Source organism: Oncorhynchus masou, chromosome 14, assembly GCF_036934945.1.
Source record: "Oncorhynchus masou masou isolate Uvic2021 chromosome 14, UVic_Omas_1.1, whole genome shotgun sequence".
NCBI lineage: Eukaryota > Metazoa > Chordata > Actinopteri > Salmoniformes > Salmonidae > Oncorhynchus > Oncorhynchus masou.
In genome coordinates, this window is record NC_088225.1 from 15,253,243 (window position 1) to 15,270,843 (window position 17,601).

The 17,601-nt window shown below is 42.2% G+C and overlaps 1 protein-coding gene across 1 annotated transcript in view; it reads left to right on the forward strand.

Annotated features, from left to right (window-relative positions):
- Nucleotides 1–4,654: 4,654 nt before the first annotated feature.
- LOC135554362 (Na(+)/H(+) exchange regulatory cofactor NHE-RF1-like) overlaps nt 4,655–17,601 on the forward strand; it is a 33,683-nt gene continuing 20,736 nt past the window's right edge. Inside the window, exon 1 of the mRNA XM_064986629.1 lies at nt 4,655–5,528. Coding sequence (XP_064842701.1) covers nt 5,022–5,528 — 507 coding nt within the window. The 5' untranslated portion in view covers nt 4,655–5,021. The remainder of the gene's footprint in view (nt 5,529–17,601) is intronic.

Consider the following 17,601-nt stretch of genomic DNA (forward strand, 5'->3'; position numbering starts at 1 on the left):
CTTCAAGGCTAGCAACACTGAAGCATGCATGAGAGCATCAGCTGTTCTGGACAACTGTGTGATCACGCTCTCCGTAGCTAATGTGAGTAAGACCTTTAAACTGCTCAACATTCACAAGGCCGCAGGGCCAAACGGATTACCAGAATGTGTACTCCAAGCATGTGCTGACCAACTGGCAAGTGTCTTCACTGATATTTTCAACCTCTCCCTGTCTGAGTCTGTAATACCAACATGTTTCAAGCAGACCACCATAGTGCCTGTGCCCAAAAACACTAAGGTAACCTGCCCCATAAATGACTACCGACCCGTTGCACTCACGTCTGTAACCATGAAGTGCTTTGAAAGGCTGGTCATGGGTCACATCAACACCATTCTCAGAGAAACCCTTACCACTCCAATTTACATACCGCCCCAAAGGATCGACAGATGACGCAATCTCTATTGCACTCCTCTCAGCCCTTTCCCACCTGGACAAAAGGAACACCTATATGAGAATGGTATTCATTGACTACAGATCAGCGTTCAACACCATAGTGCCCTCAAAGCTCATCACTAAGCTAAGGACCCTGGGACCAAACACCTCCCTCTGCAACTGGATCCTGGACTTCCTGACGGGCTGACCCCAGGTGGTAAGGGTAGGTAACAACACATCTGCCACTTTGATCCTCAACACAGAGGCCCCTCAGGGGTGCATGCTCAGTCCCCTCCTGTACTCCCTGTTCATCCTTGACTGCATGGCCAGGCACGACTCCAACACCATCATTAAGTTTGCAGATGACACAACAGTGGTAGGCCTGATCATTGACAATGACATTGATCATTGACAATGTCAGAGACCTGGACGTGTGGTGCCAAGACAACAACCTCTCCCTCAACGTGATCAAGACAAAGGAGATGATTGTGGACTAAAGGTAAAGGAGGACCAAGCATGCTCCCATTCTCATCGACGGGGCTGTAGTGGAGCAGGTTGAGAGCTTCAAGTTCCCTGGCGTTCACATCACCAACAAACTATCTTAACAGTTTCTATCCCTAAACCATAAGTTTCCTGAACAGCTAATCAAACGCCCCCCCATTTTACGCCGCTGCTACTCTCTGTTTTATTATTCATGCATAGTCACTTTAGCTCTACCTACATGTACATATTACCTCAATTACATTGACTAACCTTTGCCCCCGCACATTGACTCTGTACCGGTACCCCCTGTATATGGGGTGGCAGGGTAGCCTAGTGGTTGGAGCGTTGGACTAGCAACCAGACGGTTGCAAGTTCAAAACCCTGAGCTGACAAGGTACAAATCTGTTGTACTGCCCCTGAACAGGCAGTTAACCCACTGTTCCTAGGCCGTCATAGAAAATAAGAATTTGTTCTTAGCTGACTAGGAAAATAAATGTAGCCTCACTACTGGTATTTTACTGCTGCTCTTTAATTGTTTTACTTATATATTTTTTTACTTAACACTTGTTTTTCATAAAAGTGCATTGTTGGTTAAGGGCTTGTAAGCAAGCATTTCACAAACTTTTGACTGGTACTGTATATATATATTTCTTGGGTGGAATTTCCATTGTTGGACATAGAAGACTAAAAATACCAGGAAACCAGCTTCAAGTGATTTTAATATAAGAAATATGTACCTAAGTATTATAACGCATAATAGAGACACATGATCGTATACAAATGAAAGTAAGGTTTGAAAGTATTATGTTTTAGTCAAACATGTGTATGTTTGGGCTTTTTGCAGTCTACAAATTATTTGTAATCATGTGCCAGCCCCCAACCAACCGCTCCAGATAAAATCGGCCAGCGGCTGAATCTAGTTGATGATCCCTGCTGTAGGTGGATGGGATGTGATGTACTGAAGTTGCCTCCCACCAGGTGACAGCATTTCTTTTCAAATAATAATAGGGCGTTACGCTATTTACCACTGCTGGCTCAGTTTTCCTTTTTAAAGAGCCACTGAACACGCTGATTGGCAGGTGTGTTTTTCTGTAGAAAAACAAGATTTCAGTCTTGGGGTGTTTCCTGACGGATTCCGCGCTTGGTTAATGATGTTTGTCCGCCATGAGAAGCCTATTTCACTTCCTCAAAATCCCCATAATAAATCTAATATTACTCAAGAAATATGTAATTATTTTTGACGTTTTTACCTAGGATGTTTTTGTTGCGTGATTTTACCTCTAACTGAATGAAGTGTGTGGTACAGTATTTCTCAAGTAAAGAAATGCAACACACGTTGTCGTATGTAAACAAGGTCGGAGCTGCTGGGCAGGTCTGTCTCATTGTCTATGCTATTGGATGGAGAGCAATCACTGCAGCTGTTCACCCCACGTTAGTAGGCAAATGAAACTCGTCAAATCAAAACCCAACCTTCATTACCAGTTGTGACGCACGGATGTTCCACACTCAGTTTTAGACAATACTGACTTTATGACCAAAATTATCCTATTTACACTTTGTAGTCAATTTTGACACACTGTTTCTGACTCATATCAATGCCACATAGGCCGTTTTCAAAGGGATTCGTTGATTTTTAAAGGCAGTGAAACATCCATGGAACTTGTCCTCCTCCACACAGTTGTACAGCTGTACCAACGATTAAATCAAACACAAACAAGAATCATTAATTCCTCAGAAACGTCACATAGCACCTGACCATCAGCCTTTCTGTACACATAGTTTGAGATGATAGGCTTATGAGTGAGTCATCAATAAATTATAGTGAGTCATCAATATATTATATTAAGGACATTACCATGCATTGATAAGTGTACCTGGCAAATGTCCCAGTATAGAGAAGTAACAACTCTGCTGTGGTTTTGGTTCAGTGAGGTTCTTGCCGTTTTAGTGATGATGTAATATAGCATTTCTCAAGGAGGGTCTAGGCCCCTTCCTTCCACATAAAGGTTTGCATTTCTTCAGAATTGCAGGGTGGTGAGGTAGGCCTATTCAAAAGAGGTTCTGTCTATCTTCTCACAGAGACAGACAGACATAAAGGTTTGCATTTCTTCAGAATTGCAGGGTGTGGAGGCTGCTGAGGGGAGGGCGGCTCAGGCCTATTCAAACACCTGAGGTTCTGTCTATCAGTGAGTGTGTGTTCTCACAGAGACAGACAGACATAGAGTGGGGGAGGGAGAGAGAAGGAGCACATGTGGCAAATGCAGATGTATTCTCCTGAGCATAATATGTGTAATCTATAAGTAGAAAACATATTTCAACATCAGGAATATGCAGTACAGTGGAGGCTGCTGAGGGGAGGACGGCTCATAATAATGTCTGGAACAGTGATATGTTTGATGTTGTTGATAGAATGGATACATCAAATGTTGTTGATACACCTCCTGTGATACAGTACCATGTGTTTGATGTAGTTGATACCGTACCACCAACCTCCTGTGATACAGTACCATATGTTTGATGTAGTTGATACCGTACCACCAACCTCCTGTGATACAGTACCATATGTTTGATGTAGTTGATACCGTACCACCAACCTCCTGTGATACAGTACCATATGTTTGATGTAGTTGATACCGTACCACCAACCTCCTGTGATACAGTACCATATGTTTGATGTAGTTGATACCGTACCACCAACCTCCTGTGATACAGTACCATATGTTTGATGTTGTTGATACCGTACCACCAACCTCCTGTGATACAGTACCATATGTTTGATGTAGTTGATACCGTACCACCAACCTCCTGTGATACAGTACCATATGTTTGATGTTGTTGATACCGTACCACCAACCTCCTGTGATACAGTGCCATATGTTTGATGTTGTTGATGCCAGTACCATATGTTTGATGTTGTTGATACCACCAACCTCCTGTGATACAGTGCCATATGTTTGATGTAGTTGATACCCACCACCAACCTCCTGTGATACAGTACCATATGTTTGATGTAGTTGATACCGTACCACCAACCTCCTGTGATACAGTACCATATGTTTGATGTTGTTGAGTTGATACCCATATGTTTGATGTTGTTGATACCACCAACCTCCTGTGATACAGTACCATATGTTTGATGTAGTTGATACCACCAACCTCTTGTGATACAGTACCATATGTTTGTACCACCAACCTCCTGTGATACAGTACCATATGTTTGATGTAGTTGATACCGTACCACCAACCTCCTGTGATACAGTGCCATATGTTTGATGTAGTTGATACCGTACCACCAACCTCCTGTGATACAGTGCCATATGTTTGATGTTGTTGATACCGTACCACCAACCTCCTGTGATACAGTGCCATATGTTTGATGTTGTTGATACCGTACCACCAACCTCCTGTGATACAGTACCATATGTTTGATGTAGTTGATACAGTGCCATATGTTTGATGTTGTTGATACCGTACCACCAACCTCCTGTGATACAGTGCCATATGTTTGATGTTGTTGATACCGTACCACCAACCTCCTGTGATACAGTACCATATGTTTGCAGAATGACCACATGTATTTGTCACAACAGCAGCAGCAGCAATAGTTTTTGCTCATGCACTTGTCGATCATTAGGGCCAATAGCATGCATGCACCATTCATTTATGCGCCTCCCTCCTCCTGGGGTATTTGAGTAGTAATTGGTGTTACCATCTGTCTTCTCCACCTACGTCACTGACCTTTATAAAGTAGTCTGCTGAGTTTAATTCTGTGTCAGATTAGAGAATAGAGTTTTGGAGAAAAGTCAACGCATACATATAGTTAGTAGAACTTCAGGTTTGGGCGACACATCTCGGGTTGGCATACATCCCCTGCATGCACAAAGTTTAGGAGTTGCTTTTGAAAGTGAGTTGCGACTGCGGGTGACATCCAGTCACCACGGACGGCACCTTATAAACAGACCGATTGGATGCCAGACGCTCTTCCTTGAGAACGGTAGAGAGATTTCTGTTGACGGGTACCACTCGTGTTCAGCATCCCAAACGGAGTTTACTTGGCAACTTCCAGCTAGTGAACGATCATTCTCACAAGCAACGGGTTGAATTGGTGAAATAAATAGCAGAAACTATGCCCAGCAAAAGTGAAGATAATCGGCCAAGACTCTGCCTGCTGGAGAAAGGGGACAATGGTTATGGGTTCCATCTCCACGGTGAGAAGGGTAAGACCGGGCAGTTCATACGGCTTGTGGAGCCCGACAGTCCATCGGAAACTTCTGGGATTCGCGCGGGGGACCGACTGGTGTTCGTGAACGGGGAGAACGTGGAGAGCGAGAGCCATCAACAGGTTGTGTCCCGGATAAAAGCCACGGTGGGCCAGCTCGAGCTCATTGTTGTCGATCAGGACACTGAGCAACTTTTGAAAAAACACAAGATGAAGTGTCTCAAAGAATATGTCACGGAGCCCATTCCTTTACCCAGCGACGACGAGTCAGAAAGCGAAGACGTTAAGGAGAACGGGACACCATGCGGGACACGGAGAGAATCCACACCCATCCCGGGAAATAACGGAGATCACCATGGCCACGTAGAGCTCCATAGCCATGTTGAGAAAAAGCTAAGCATCAACTCTGAGAAGGTGAGTGTGCCAAAGTGCAAAACCTGAATAATCAATGAAATTCTTATTTTGGTTCATTGATGTAGCCTGGTGGTCACAGTAAGCTATATTCTGCAAATATACACTACAGATTCAGTTACAGTTTGCGTAATAGTACCACTGACACTGTCCTATGGCTTTCAATTAAACGAATGAGATGTTTTTTTAATTCATCCATTTATTCACCAGCAATGTAATTAGATTATTTAAAATGGTCAGTCTCCTGTTGTATAAGTGCACTGTGAAAATAACAATGAATATGGTCAGCTGCAAAGCCCAATATTCCCACTCTCTTCATTGTAGCAGTTTTGGCAGAGACCGCAGGTTGTAGGCGAGTCAGTTGGCTGCACATTTGTTGTGGGTGGTGGTGGGGGGTATGGGGAGGGGGGGGGGGGGTATAAGAGAGGAAGGACAAACAACCTGCTTCAGCCTTGAGTTCAAGTTAATTTGACAGTGATGCTGCACACCGCACACATTTGGGGGGAAAGGGCAACAACATTGTTTTGTGTTGTTGTTCTGAGGTTTGAAAAAATAACTGACACTTGACATTGGGGTTGAAGAGAAAGAATTTGGGGTTTACTGAAGCAGATATCTTTGAACACACCACGTCCAACATATTTCTGGCGAATTGATGCTTTCATGACTCACAATGTAATGCACACACAATGGAACACAAGAAACAAATCAAAATGCAGTTCTGAGTCCTTGATTATGACCTCCTGCTGTCTATGAAAACAAACAAAGAGTTTCATTCCAAAATGCTCTATATCCATTTTCAGAAATGTTGGTAAAGTAGCTTTTATTGTTTAAATAACTTATGAAAGAGATTGGTGTGTTTTTTTCACTCATCTCACTCATCTCATCATGTCATGAGGTTGTTCATTGACAGACATGTATTTAAAAAAAATCTATAACTTAATGGTTTCATTTCAGAGGGATAAATAATGTATATATATATTTTTTAGCAAAACGCTATATATCCGCCTCACTCTCAGAGAAATAAGTAGTACTGCTAGGTTTTTCACAGTCACATTTAACAAAATAACATTTAGTTTATTAAAGAACTGAACAAATGATACATTTGTGATATGAATATTTAATTGAGTTATTTTTATTATATGAGATCTGTATGTAAAACATTTAGATATGACATTATATTCATCTTATCCAGATCAACATACAGCGCCTTACAGCCACACAACGCCTTACAGCCACATACAGCGCCTTACAGCCACATACAGCGCCTTACAGCCACATACAGCGCCTTACAGCCACATACAGCGCCTTACAGCCACATACAGCGCCTTACAGCCACATACAGCACCTTACAGCCACAAACAGCGCCTTACAGCCACACAGCGCCTCACAGCCACATACAGCACCTTACAGCCACATACAGCACCTTACAGCCACATACAGCGCCTTACAGCCACATACAGCGCCTTATAGCCAAATACAGCGCCTTACAGCCAAATACAGCGCCTTACAGCCACATACAGCACCTTACAGCCACATACAGCGCCTTACAGCCACATACAGCGCCTTACAGCCACATACAGCGCCTTACAGCCACATACAGCACCTTACAGCCACATACAGCGCCTTACAGCCACATACAGCACCTTCACAAAGTATTCACACCCCTTGACTTATTCCACATTTGGTTGTTTTACAGCCTGAATTTAAAATGGATTTAGTTTAGATTTGTTGTCATTGGCTTATACACTTTACCCCATAATGTCAAAGTGAAATTATGTTTTTAGGAATTTTTTAATTTTTTTTTTTTTTTTACAAATGAATAAAAAATGAAAGCTGACATTTCTCGAGTCAGTAATTATTCTACACCTTTGTTATGGCAAGCCTAAATAAGTTCAGGAGTAAACGTTTGCTTAACAAGTCACATAATAAGTTGCATGGCATCACTCTGTGTGCAATAACAGTGTTAAATATTATTTTAGAATTACTACCTCATCTCTGAACCCCACACATACAAGTACTGTAAGGTTCCTCGGTCGAGCAGTGAATTTCAAACACAGATTCAACCACAAAGACCAGTGAGGAATTCCAATGCCTCGCAAAGATGGGCACCTATTGGTAAAAAATGTAAAAGCAGACGTTGAATATCCCTTTGAGCATTGTGAAGTTACAATGTTAAAGTTACATGTTGGATGGTGTATCAATACACCCAGTCACTACAACGATACAGGCATCCTTCTTAACTCAGTCGCCGGAAAGGAAGGAAACCACTCAGGGATTTCACCAGGACGGCAATGGTGACTTTAAACAGTTACAGAGTTGAATGGCTGTGATAGGAGAAAACGGTGATTGGATCAGAAACATTGTAATTATTCCACAATACTAACATAATGGACAGAGTGAAAAGAAGAAACCCTGTACTGAATAACAATTTTCCAAAACATACATCCGGTTTGCAGTAATACTGCAAAAAATGTGGCAAAGCAACTTTTTGTCCCGAATACAAACTGTTATGTTTGGAGCAAATCCAATGCAACACATTACTGAGTACCACTTTCCATATTTTCAAGCACAGTGGTGGCTGCATCATGTTATGGGTATGCTTGTAATCGTTAAAGACTGGGTAGTTTTTCAGGGTAAAAAAAGAAAGGGAATGGAGGTAAACACAGATCGTTGACAAAAAAAAGACAATTTAATCAAATTTAATACCATTTTGTAACACAACAAAATGTGGAAAAAGTCAAGGGGAGTGAATTCTTTCAGAAGGCACTATTTCACGGTCAAATACACAGTTTACAAACATTCCAACTAAACAATGGATATATAGCGTTTTCTAAATAATATGTTTGAATATGATATATATTTTTTAAATCTGAGAACAGTAATGTTTTACACACACATGAAGGTACCAATAAACAATCATTTGTAGTGAAAAAAACACACAAAAACACACAAAAATTGTGGATAAATCAACTCTTCAAATGCTCCTCACATTGTTCAATAGCCGTTTCTAACTTTATTTATTCTTTAAGGGACTATATTTAGTCTTCACGTCCTCTTAATACCCTCTAGCTAACAGCATGCACGACGTGGGTTCATTCAAACATTGAAGAAAAGAGGGGCACTCCAGAACATCTGTGCCCCCCGCCGTGTCCCGGATGTTTACCCCTGGTCCTCTCCCAGCCCCTCCCAGCCCCTCTCTCTGGTTCCTCTATTGTTGTGACATAATAACCCAGACTTCTTCACTGACACTGCATTGTCTGTTTGGGTCTTTGTGTTCCAATGTGGCGTTCTGAGGGAATCTCACTGCTGAGTGATTTGCTACCATAACAGTCTAAACAACAGTCTCACTACCATACCCTGCAGTGTCCAGCCATTACCAGCCCACTCATGTGTTGGACAGGTTGCTGCCAGCCAGACACATGTGCAGCATCTTATGGGATGCTCCAAGGGGCTCCTGTACATCCTGCATATCCTGTGTATACTATGTGTACCGGATACAGTTGACATGTTTGTGACTTAAACTCCTCCACCATTACACTTCTAAGCAGTAACCCACTGTGCTCTCATTACATTAATCAATATTAAGAGCAGGATTTCTAACACGGTTTAATCTCTGAACTTGCAGGGAAGGTAATGGGGGTCATCTAAGAAACCTTATGAGAACCCTGTTTCCCTCACCCTTAACTTCCATGTTTTGTCCCAATATCCAAAAACACAGCAAATCCACCCCACATATAGGCCCTGCTGTGTCCTGGCTGTGACTCTGTGTCTGCAGGGTAGTTAAATGCTGCATCTACCTTATCTCTTATCAGTGTGTGTTAACACTGAAGGGCAGAGGCCCAGTCAAGGGCCCGGTGACAGACATGACTGTGGAAGGTAGAGGACTTGTGCCACATAAAGACACAGAAATACTGTTGTGCAATGTTGAACCATCTATCAGATCCCCTCAACAGCTGAACATGTTACAGTACATCAGACCATAATATCACATTAGTTAACTCTATAGACTAGAGCAATTGAAGCTGATGGAAACAATGTACTGTGTATTAATGTACATTTAAATGTATTACTGTAAATGGCCCTCACTTGTAGAGCATCTACATGTCCTGGAAAAGTACTCAAGCATCATAGAAAAACAGCTGCAGTTGTGTTGTTGAACACACCGATTGTTCCTCTGTTTACTTTCTAACTCACCCAGATGGCCTAATGGAGTTGTGGTATTATAGTTAACACTGGTACGCACATCAGAAGGAAGTGTTCCATGAACAAACAAGCCCACTTCTGTACCGCTCATATTTCATTGGTTGAATTATAGTTTTCATATTGGACATTTAATGTTTCCCTGGTTTCTAGTGTGTTTGCTTGCTTTCTAAATTAAATAGTTAGAGAGAATAAATTACTTGACAGTTTAAAGGCCCAGTGCAGGCAAATGTGATTTTACACTGTTTTATATTTATTTCCACACTATGAGGTTGGAATAATACTGTGTATTTGTGAAAATGATGATAATGGCCTTTAAGTGTAAGAGCTGTTTAAAAAGATCGTCCTGAAATGTCAGCCTGTTTTGGTGGGATGGAGTTTTGGCCCGCCTGGTGACATCAGGTGGTAAATGAGTTAATAGACCAATAAGAAAGAGGGGTCTAATCCTCTCTGTCAATAACAGATACATTTCAGATTTCAGCTGTTATTGACAGCAAAATTATTGCCTGTGAAATTGCTCTTTGCTAAGAAGCTATTTTAGTTTGTATTCAATTAAAATGGCTAAAAATAATCACAGTATGTTACTTCATTGTTACACAGAAATGATTTCATATTGAGATATAAACCGTTGCATTGGACCTTTAAAGAAACTCAACCTACAGCTTTAATGCTTGAAGATCATAAGTGGTAAGCCTATATATAAGAACACGGGCAGGTTTACAACTCAGGCTTAGACGATATTACTATGTTCCAGGAATTTTCTGCCTGCATCCTGTCCGGCATTCCTCATTCATCACTGCAGTCAGTGTGACATTACACACACACACACACACACACACACACACACACACACACACACACACACACACACACACACACACACACACACACACACACACACACACACACACACACACACACACACACACACACACACACACACACACACACACAGCCTGGGTGGTGAATACACAGCAACTGCCTGTCCCTGTCTTTGAAGAAAAACAGAAGAGGGGACCAAGAGGAACGCCCTCTTCGGAAACCAAGGAGGAGTTGCCTTGGTTACACTGATGTGGTGTGTGCTATCCATGTTGAGTGTCGGTCTGTGTGTGTGAGAGGCAAAGTGAGAAACAGGGGTGTGAAGCAATGGAGAGGAGGAAAGTAGAGATGGAACGTTTTGAATTGCAGTCTTCTCTGTTGTTAGAAACCAAGGACAGAGATAATCTTTCCAGAACTCTGAGTTTGATTGTCTATTCCTTCTCTGATAGCAATTTACGTGGCCACTGCACACATAACAAGCCATTGGATTCAAAGGGCTTTCTCTGTTTTCCCTGCAGTAAAATGTAACCCCCATTGTAAAATGCAGTGGAGTGGGGAGGGATGCAGTAAACCAGCACACAAGTCACAACAGGTTATATTTTGGCTGCCCTTATTACATCGTTAATAGATTTAGGTGCATCTTGTCATACTGGCTGGATCCTATGGGATCTGTCATTAAAGCCACTCTAAACATCTGATAAATATGAAAATAAGGGTGTGATGCATGCCTTGAGTTGAGCCTTTAAGTTTATTTTCTATCCACAGTATCTATCTTATCAGTTTGTGTTGTTATTGTTTTGTGTTGTTATTGTGCGTGAGGCGCCTAATTCCCTCCATTTGCTTTTGAGGAAAGCCCACATCAACCGAGAAGCTTTGGTCTATTGAGCTTCCACTGGGAGACTGAGGAGGATGCCTTCCAGCCAGTCAGCTTGGTGCTTCTGGACTCCTCATGAATGACTGCCTGGTTACATAAGCCTGTTTTTAATGGCAAATTACAGGAGAGAAAGAGTCCTCCTTGTGTCAGATGAAATCAACTGTGACTAGTAGGCTGAGAATTGTGCTGTTCAGGGAGGGGCCGTTGTGTGTGTTCCATGACTTGGAGGAAGTCTGTAGAGAACAGTAGCATAGAGACTTTGCCTGGAGAGCAGCAACATGCAGACAGGCCTATAGGCATATGCCAGTTGGCTGTCTGTTTCCACCAGGTTTCTACCAGATACCAAGCCTGTAATCTACTCATTCATATAAAAACTGCTTATTAAAGAGCATGGATCAACCACTGACACACCCACTGCCTCTAGGCTTTTTGGCCCTTGTGGTGTGCCATAGTGGTGAGAGGCTTTTGTTATAGCAAAACATGGTTCCTCAGGCATAGGAATATCCTACTTTAGTGACTGCGTAGGAGGATTCTCTTTCTATATTGTTTTATCTCCCACAGAATGGAGTGTGTGGGTTGACAGTGGCTTTAATGAAATGGTTTCATCTGGTGATGAGGAGCGAGCAACTCTTAAAGATATTTGAAACCAGGGCTTTTCTTTAAGCATTCCTGGTGGATTATTTAGTGGGTTTGACCTATAGTGGGTAATAGTGTATTTACTGGGTTATAGTTACAGTGCCTTGCGAAAGTATTCGACCCCCTTGAACTTTGCGACCTTTTGCCACATTTCAGGCTTCAAACATAAAGATATAAAACTGTATTTTTTTGTGAAGAATCAACAACAAGTGGGACACAATCATGAAGTGTGTCACGCCTTGGTCTTAGTATTTTGTGTTTTAGTTAATTAGTTGGTCAGGCCAGGGTGTGACATGGGTTTATGTTACTGTATTGTCGTATTGGGTTTTTTGTAGGCATTGGGATTGTGGTTGATTAGGGGTGTGTTTAGTTTAGGTTTGGCTGCCTGAGGCGGTTCTCAATCAGAGTCAGGTGATTCTTGTTGTCTCTGATAGAGAACCGTATTTAGGTAGCCTGGGTTTCACTGTGTATTTCGTGGGTGAGTGTTCCTGTCTCTGTGTAGTGTTCACCAGATAGGCTGTAATAGGTTTCACGTTCCGTTTTTTTTTTGTATTTATTAGTTATTTCAAGTATCGTTCCGTTTTTCTTCGTTAAAGACATGAGTAACCACCACGCCGCATTTCGGTCCGACTCTCATTTAACAAACGAAGAACGTCGTTACAAAGTGGAACAACATTTATTGGATATTTCACACTTTTTTAACAAATCAAAAACTGAAAAATTGGGCGTGCAAAATTATTCAGCCCCCTTAAGTTAATACTTTGTAGCGCCACCTTTTGCTGCGATTACAGCTGTAAGTCGCTTGGGGTATGTCTCTATCAGTTTTGCACATCGAGAGACTGAATTTTTTTCCCATTCCTCCATGCAAAACAGCTCGAGCTCAGTGAGGTTGGATGGAAAGCATTTGTGAACAGCAGTTTTCAGTTCTTTCCACAGATTCTCGATTGGATTCAGGTCTGGACTTTGACTTGGCCATTCTAACACCTGGATATGTTTATTTTTGAACCATTCCAATGTAGATTTTGCTTTATGTTTTGGATCATTGTCTTGTTGGAAGACAAATCTCCGTCCCGGTCTCAGGTCTTTTGCAGACTCCATCAGGTATTCTTCCAGAATGGTCCTGTATTTGGCTCCATCCATCATCCCATCAATTTTAACCATCTTCCCTGTCCCTGCTGAAGAAAAGCAGGCCCAAACCATGATGCTGCCACCACCATGTTTGACAGTGGGGATGGTGTGTTCAGGGTGATGAGCTGTGTTGCTTTTACGCCAAACATAACGTTTTGCATTGTTGCCAAAAAGTTCAATTTTGGTTTCATCTTTAAGAAATGGCTTTCTTCTTGCCACTCTTCCATAAAGGCCAGATTTGTGCAATATACGACTGATTGTTGTCCTATGGACAGAGTCTCCCACCTCAGCTGTAGATCTCTGCAGTTCATCCAGAGTGATCATGGGCCTCTTGGCTGCATCTCTGATCAGTCTTCTGCTTGTATGAGCTGAAAGTTTAGAGGGACGGCCAGGTCTTGGTAGATTTGCAGTGGTCTGATACTCCTTCCATTTCAATATTATCGCTTGCACAGTGCTCCTTGGGATGTTTAAAGCTTGGGAAATCTTTTTGTATCCAAATCCGGCTTTAAACTTCTTCACAACAGTATCTCGGACCTGCCTGGTGTGTTCCTTGTTCTTCATGATGCTCTCTGTGCTTTTAACGGACCTCTGAGACTATCACACTGCAGGTGCAATTATACGGAGACTTGATTACGCACAGGTGGATTGTATTTATCATCATTAGTCATTTAGGTCAACATTGGATCATTCAGAGATCCTCACTGAACTTCTGGAGAGAGTTTGCTGCACTGAAAGTAAAGGGGCTGAATCATTTTGCACGCCCAATTTTTCAGTTTTTGATTTGTTAAAAAAGCTTGAAATATCCAATAAATGTCGTTCCACTTCATGATTGTGTCCCACTTGTTGTTGATTCTTCACAAAAAAATACAGTTTTATATCTTTATGTTTGAAGCCTGAAATGTGGCAAAAGGTCGCAAAGTTCAAGGGGGCCGAATACTTTCGCAAGGCACTGTATGTATTCCAGACCAAGTCTCTGGGTGTTCCTCACCATGTTCAAGTGACGACACAAAGCCTGACATTATTTATGTCAGCTTTACCAACTATTCAACCAGACGCTGATGCCATACAATCAACAATGGCTGTTCAATAACATTGTCCTATGCCATTTAAAGAAAATATGTCAACTCTTCATGAACTTCTCTTATGACGGTAGGCCGTCATTGTAAAATAAGAATTCGTTCTTGCCTGATTTGCTTAGGCTACTGTAGCCTAGTGGTTAGAGCGTTGGGCCAGTAACCAAAAGGTTGCAAGATCAAATCCCTGAGTTGACAAGGTAAAAATCTGTTGTTCTTCCCATGAACAAGGCAGTTAACCCACTGTTCCTAGGCTGTCATTGTAAATAAGAAATTGTTCTTAACTGACTTGCCTAGTTAAATAAAGGTAAAATAAAAATACATATTTTAGGAAACGGGCAGCCACACCTTAGTTTGTGACTCGCTCTTTAAATCTCATTAGCGTAGCTTGATTCTGTGGGAATCTTTTCCTGGGGCCTTGGCCAGCACATAGACTCCAGAAAGCTTAGACTGTTTTCCTGTCATTGTTGTTGGACTTAGAGAGAGTCAGACAGACCCCCTCCCCCTCCCCCTCATCCCCCTTCCCCCTCATACCCCTCCTCTGCTCTCTCCACAATGGGTTGCCTCTCCTGGTCACAATGAAAACTCCTAGTCTTTATTATTTTCATTTCTCTACAATTACTACAGTCTACAGCCCTCAAACTCAACTCTGGACCTCGAGCCCGTTCCACTATTTTTTTCTCAATAGTTCTAATCAGAGACTGATTTAGACCTGGGACACCAGGTGTGTGCAAATAATGATCAGGTAGAACAGAAAAGCAGCAGGTTCCGGACCTATTTTATAGGGTAAGAGTTGAGTACCCCTGGTCTACAGTATACACACAGTAAAGTGTTGTTCATGCTAGTGGGTAACATGCTAACTAACGTGGGCTGTTTAAGTAAAAGTCAAACCTCTTACTGTGGTTGATGGTATTCCTTGTAACTTTGGTCAAATCTGGTAGACTAGAGCAGTGTTTACCAACTCCAGGCCTCCATTATCTCTAACAGTACATTTTTTAAATTGTAGCTCAGACATGCACACCTGATTCAACTTGTCAACTAATCATCAAGCCCTCAATCAGTTGAATCAGGTGAGTCTGGAGGACTACCCCATTGTTTTTGATGTGTGGTCGCGTGTAGGGTGTCTGTCTTCTTGTGTATTTGCTCAATCACGTGTGTGTGTGTGTGTGTGTGTGTGTGTGTGTGTGTGTGTGTGTGTGTGTGTGTGTGTGTGTGTGTGTGTGTGTGTGTGAGAGAGAATGTTTGGGAGTCACCCTTTCCTTCCCTCGTCTTTGTTGAGCAGTGTGTTCCAGAGGAAACGGTCAACATGACAAGAGAGACCGGGTGGAGGTCTAAACACAGGGTCACAGGATTCAGTGTGTTTCAATAGACGGATCCATTTATTTGTGTACTGTGCAGTCAGTGTGTGTGTGTGAGAGTAGGTTGTGCCAACTTGTGTGTGTGGTGTCAACTTGTGTAAATGTGTGTGTATTTGTTTGTAGAGGGTAAGAGTTCAGGAGCTTGTGAGTGTATTATGTAACTAACACTGTCTTACACACCCCCTCTGGGCTCTACGGTCAGTCCCATACACCTGCTTCTCTAATAAGGGTTTAGTTGTATTTTACAGACTGTGATTTTGGCCTTAGATCTACTGTACACAATAGTAGCCTATAATTGTAGGCATCACATGGACAGAGAGGTGTATTGGAAGTCCCTCACTGCAGGTCACTGGGCTTCCTGCTCTGCTCAGTGTGTTCTGTCTCCAGTCTTGTCTGGGGAGCTCCCTGGGATGCAAGAGGGGAGAATGCTACAATGCCACATTCCATTTCTCATTCCATACCCCTCAGGGTTCATAACCCCTCCTTGACAATGAGAGAAAGGGCCGCACCCTCCAAGGATGGGGGGGGCGTGCCCAGCGATGACACCACAGAGTACAGGCATAGTGTTTATACATACAGGCATAGCGTTTATACATACAGGCATAGCGTTTATACATACAGGCATAGTGTTTATACATACAGGCATAGTGTTTATACATACAGGCATAGTGTTTATACATACAGGCATAGTGTTTATACATACAGGCATAGTGTTTATACATACAGGCATAGTGTTTATACATACAGGCATAGTGTTTATACATACAGGCATAGTGTTTATACATACAGGCATAGTGTTTATACATACAGGCATAGTGTTTATACTGTGTGTGTTCTGTCTGAAAGGGATTCTATGGTGGTATGAAAGGCCAGGGATATAATATATTCTACCATTGTGGGTGTATGATGTTGGTTTCTGCAGTGTTGGTGAGCTTGGTTATGTTATCAAAGCTGACTACAGTCTGACAGCAAAGTGTGAGCAAATGTTTATCACATGTTGACCATCCACAGCCTGAATGATGCCACAGGATGTCACAACGTTCTCTTTCACTTATTCATCCCTCTCATCCTTTCCTAGCCCCTTTCCTCTCCCCTCTGAGCTAGCAGTATGATCTAATCTTCATCATTGTCTCTGTCAATCTGTGCAGTGACAGGTTCTCTGGGGCTGGGCTCAGTTGGATGTGGGAGACATTTTGTGTGCCTGCGACTCGTTGGGTGGAGGTCAGAGACAGGAAGCATGGCCTCACAGATAAACTATGTTGACTCCTCAGGCCTGGTACCTGATAGGGTAGGACTAACACACTGATACTAACACACTGATACTAACACACTGATACTAACACACTGATACTAACACACTGATACTAACACACTGATAGAGAGCCATAGGGATGGAGGAGGGACAGCTGCGTCCTGAGAAGAGACAGAACTAGAGATTTGGATGGAAAGGATGTCTGTGGATGCCGGGCACTTCAGTACCTAATCAGGGCACACCCACCCATTAGTGTTAAAATGTCAACATGGGCATCCCCCATAATTGTTGTGATTGACAATGATCTACTATTTTTAGCGAACCCACTACGAGTGACTTTTAATTCGAACCCTTGGCAGAGCCATCCCACAGGTGCCCAGTATGTTCCAACTTCAAATAGAGGTGGACAGTAGCAGTGGTGGAAAAAGTACCCAATTGTCATACTGGAGTAAAAGTGAAAATACCTCAATAGAAAATGACTCAAGGAAAAATGAAAGTCAGCCAGTAAAATACTACTTGAATAAAAGTCTAAAAGTATTTGGTTTTACGTATACTTAAGTATCAAAAGTAAATGTAATTGCTAAAATATACTTAAGTATCAAAAGTAAAAGTATAAATCCTTTCTAATTTCTTATGTTAAGCCAACCAGACGGCACATTTTTCTTGTTTTTATTTATTTATGTATAGCCAGGGGCACACGCCAACACTCAGGCATAATTTACAAACAAAGGATTTG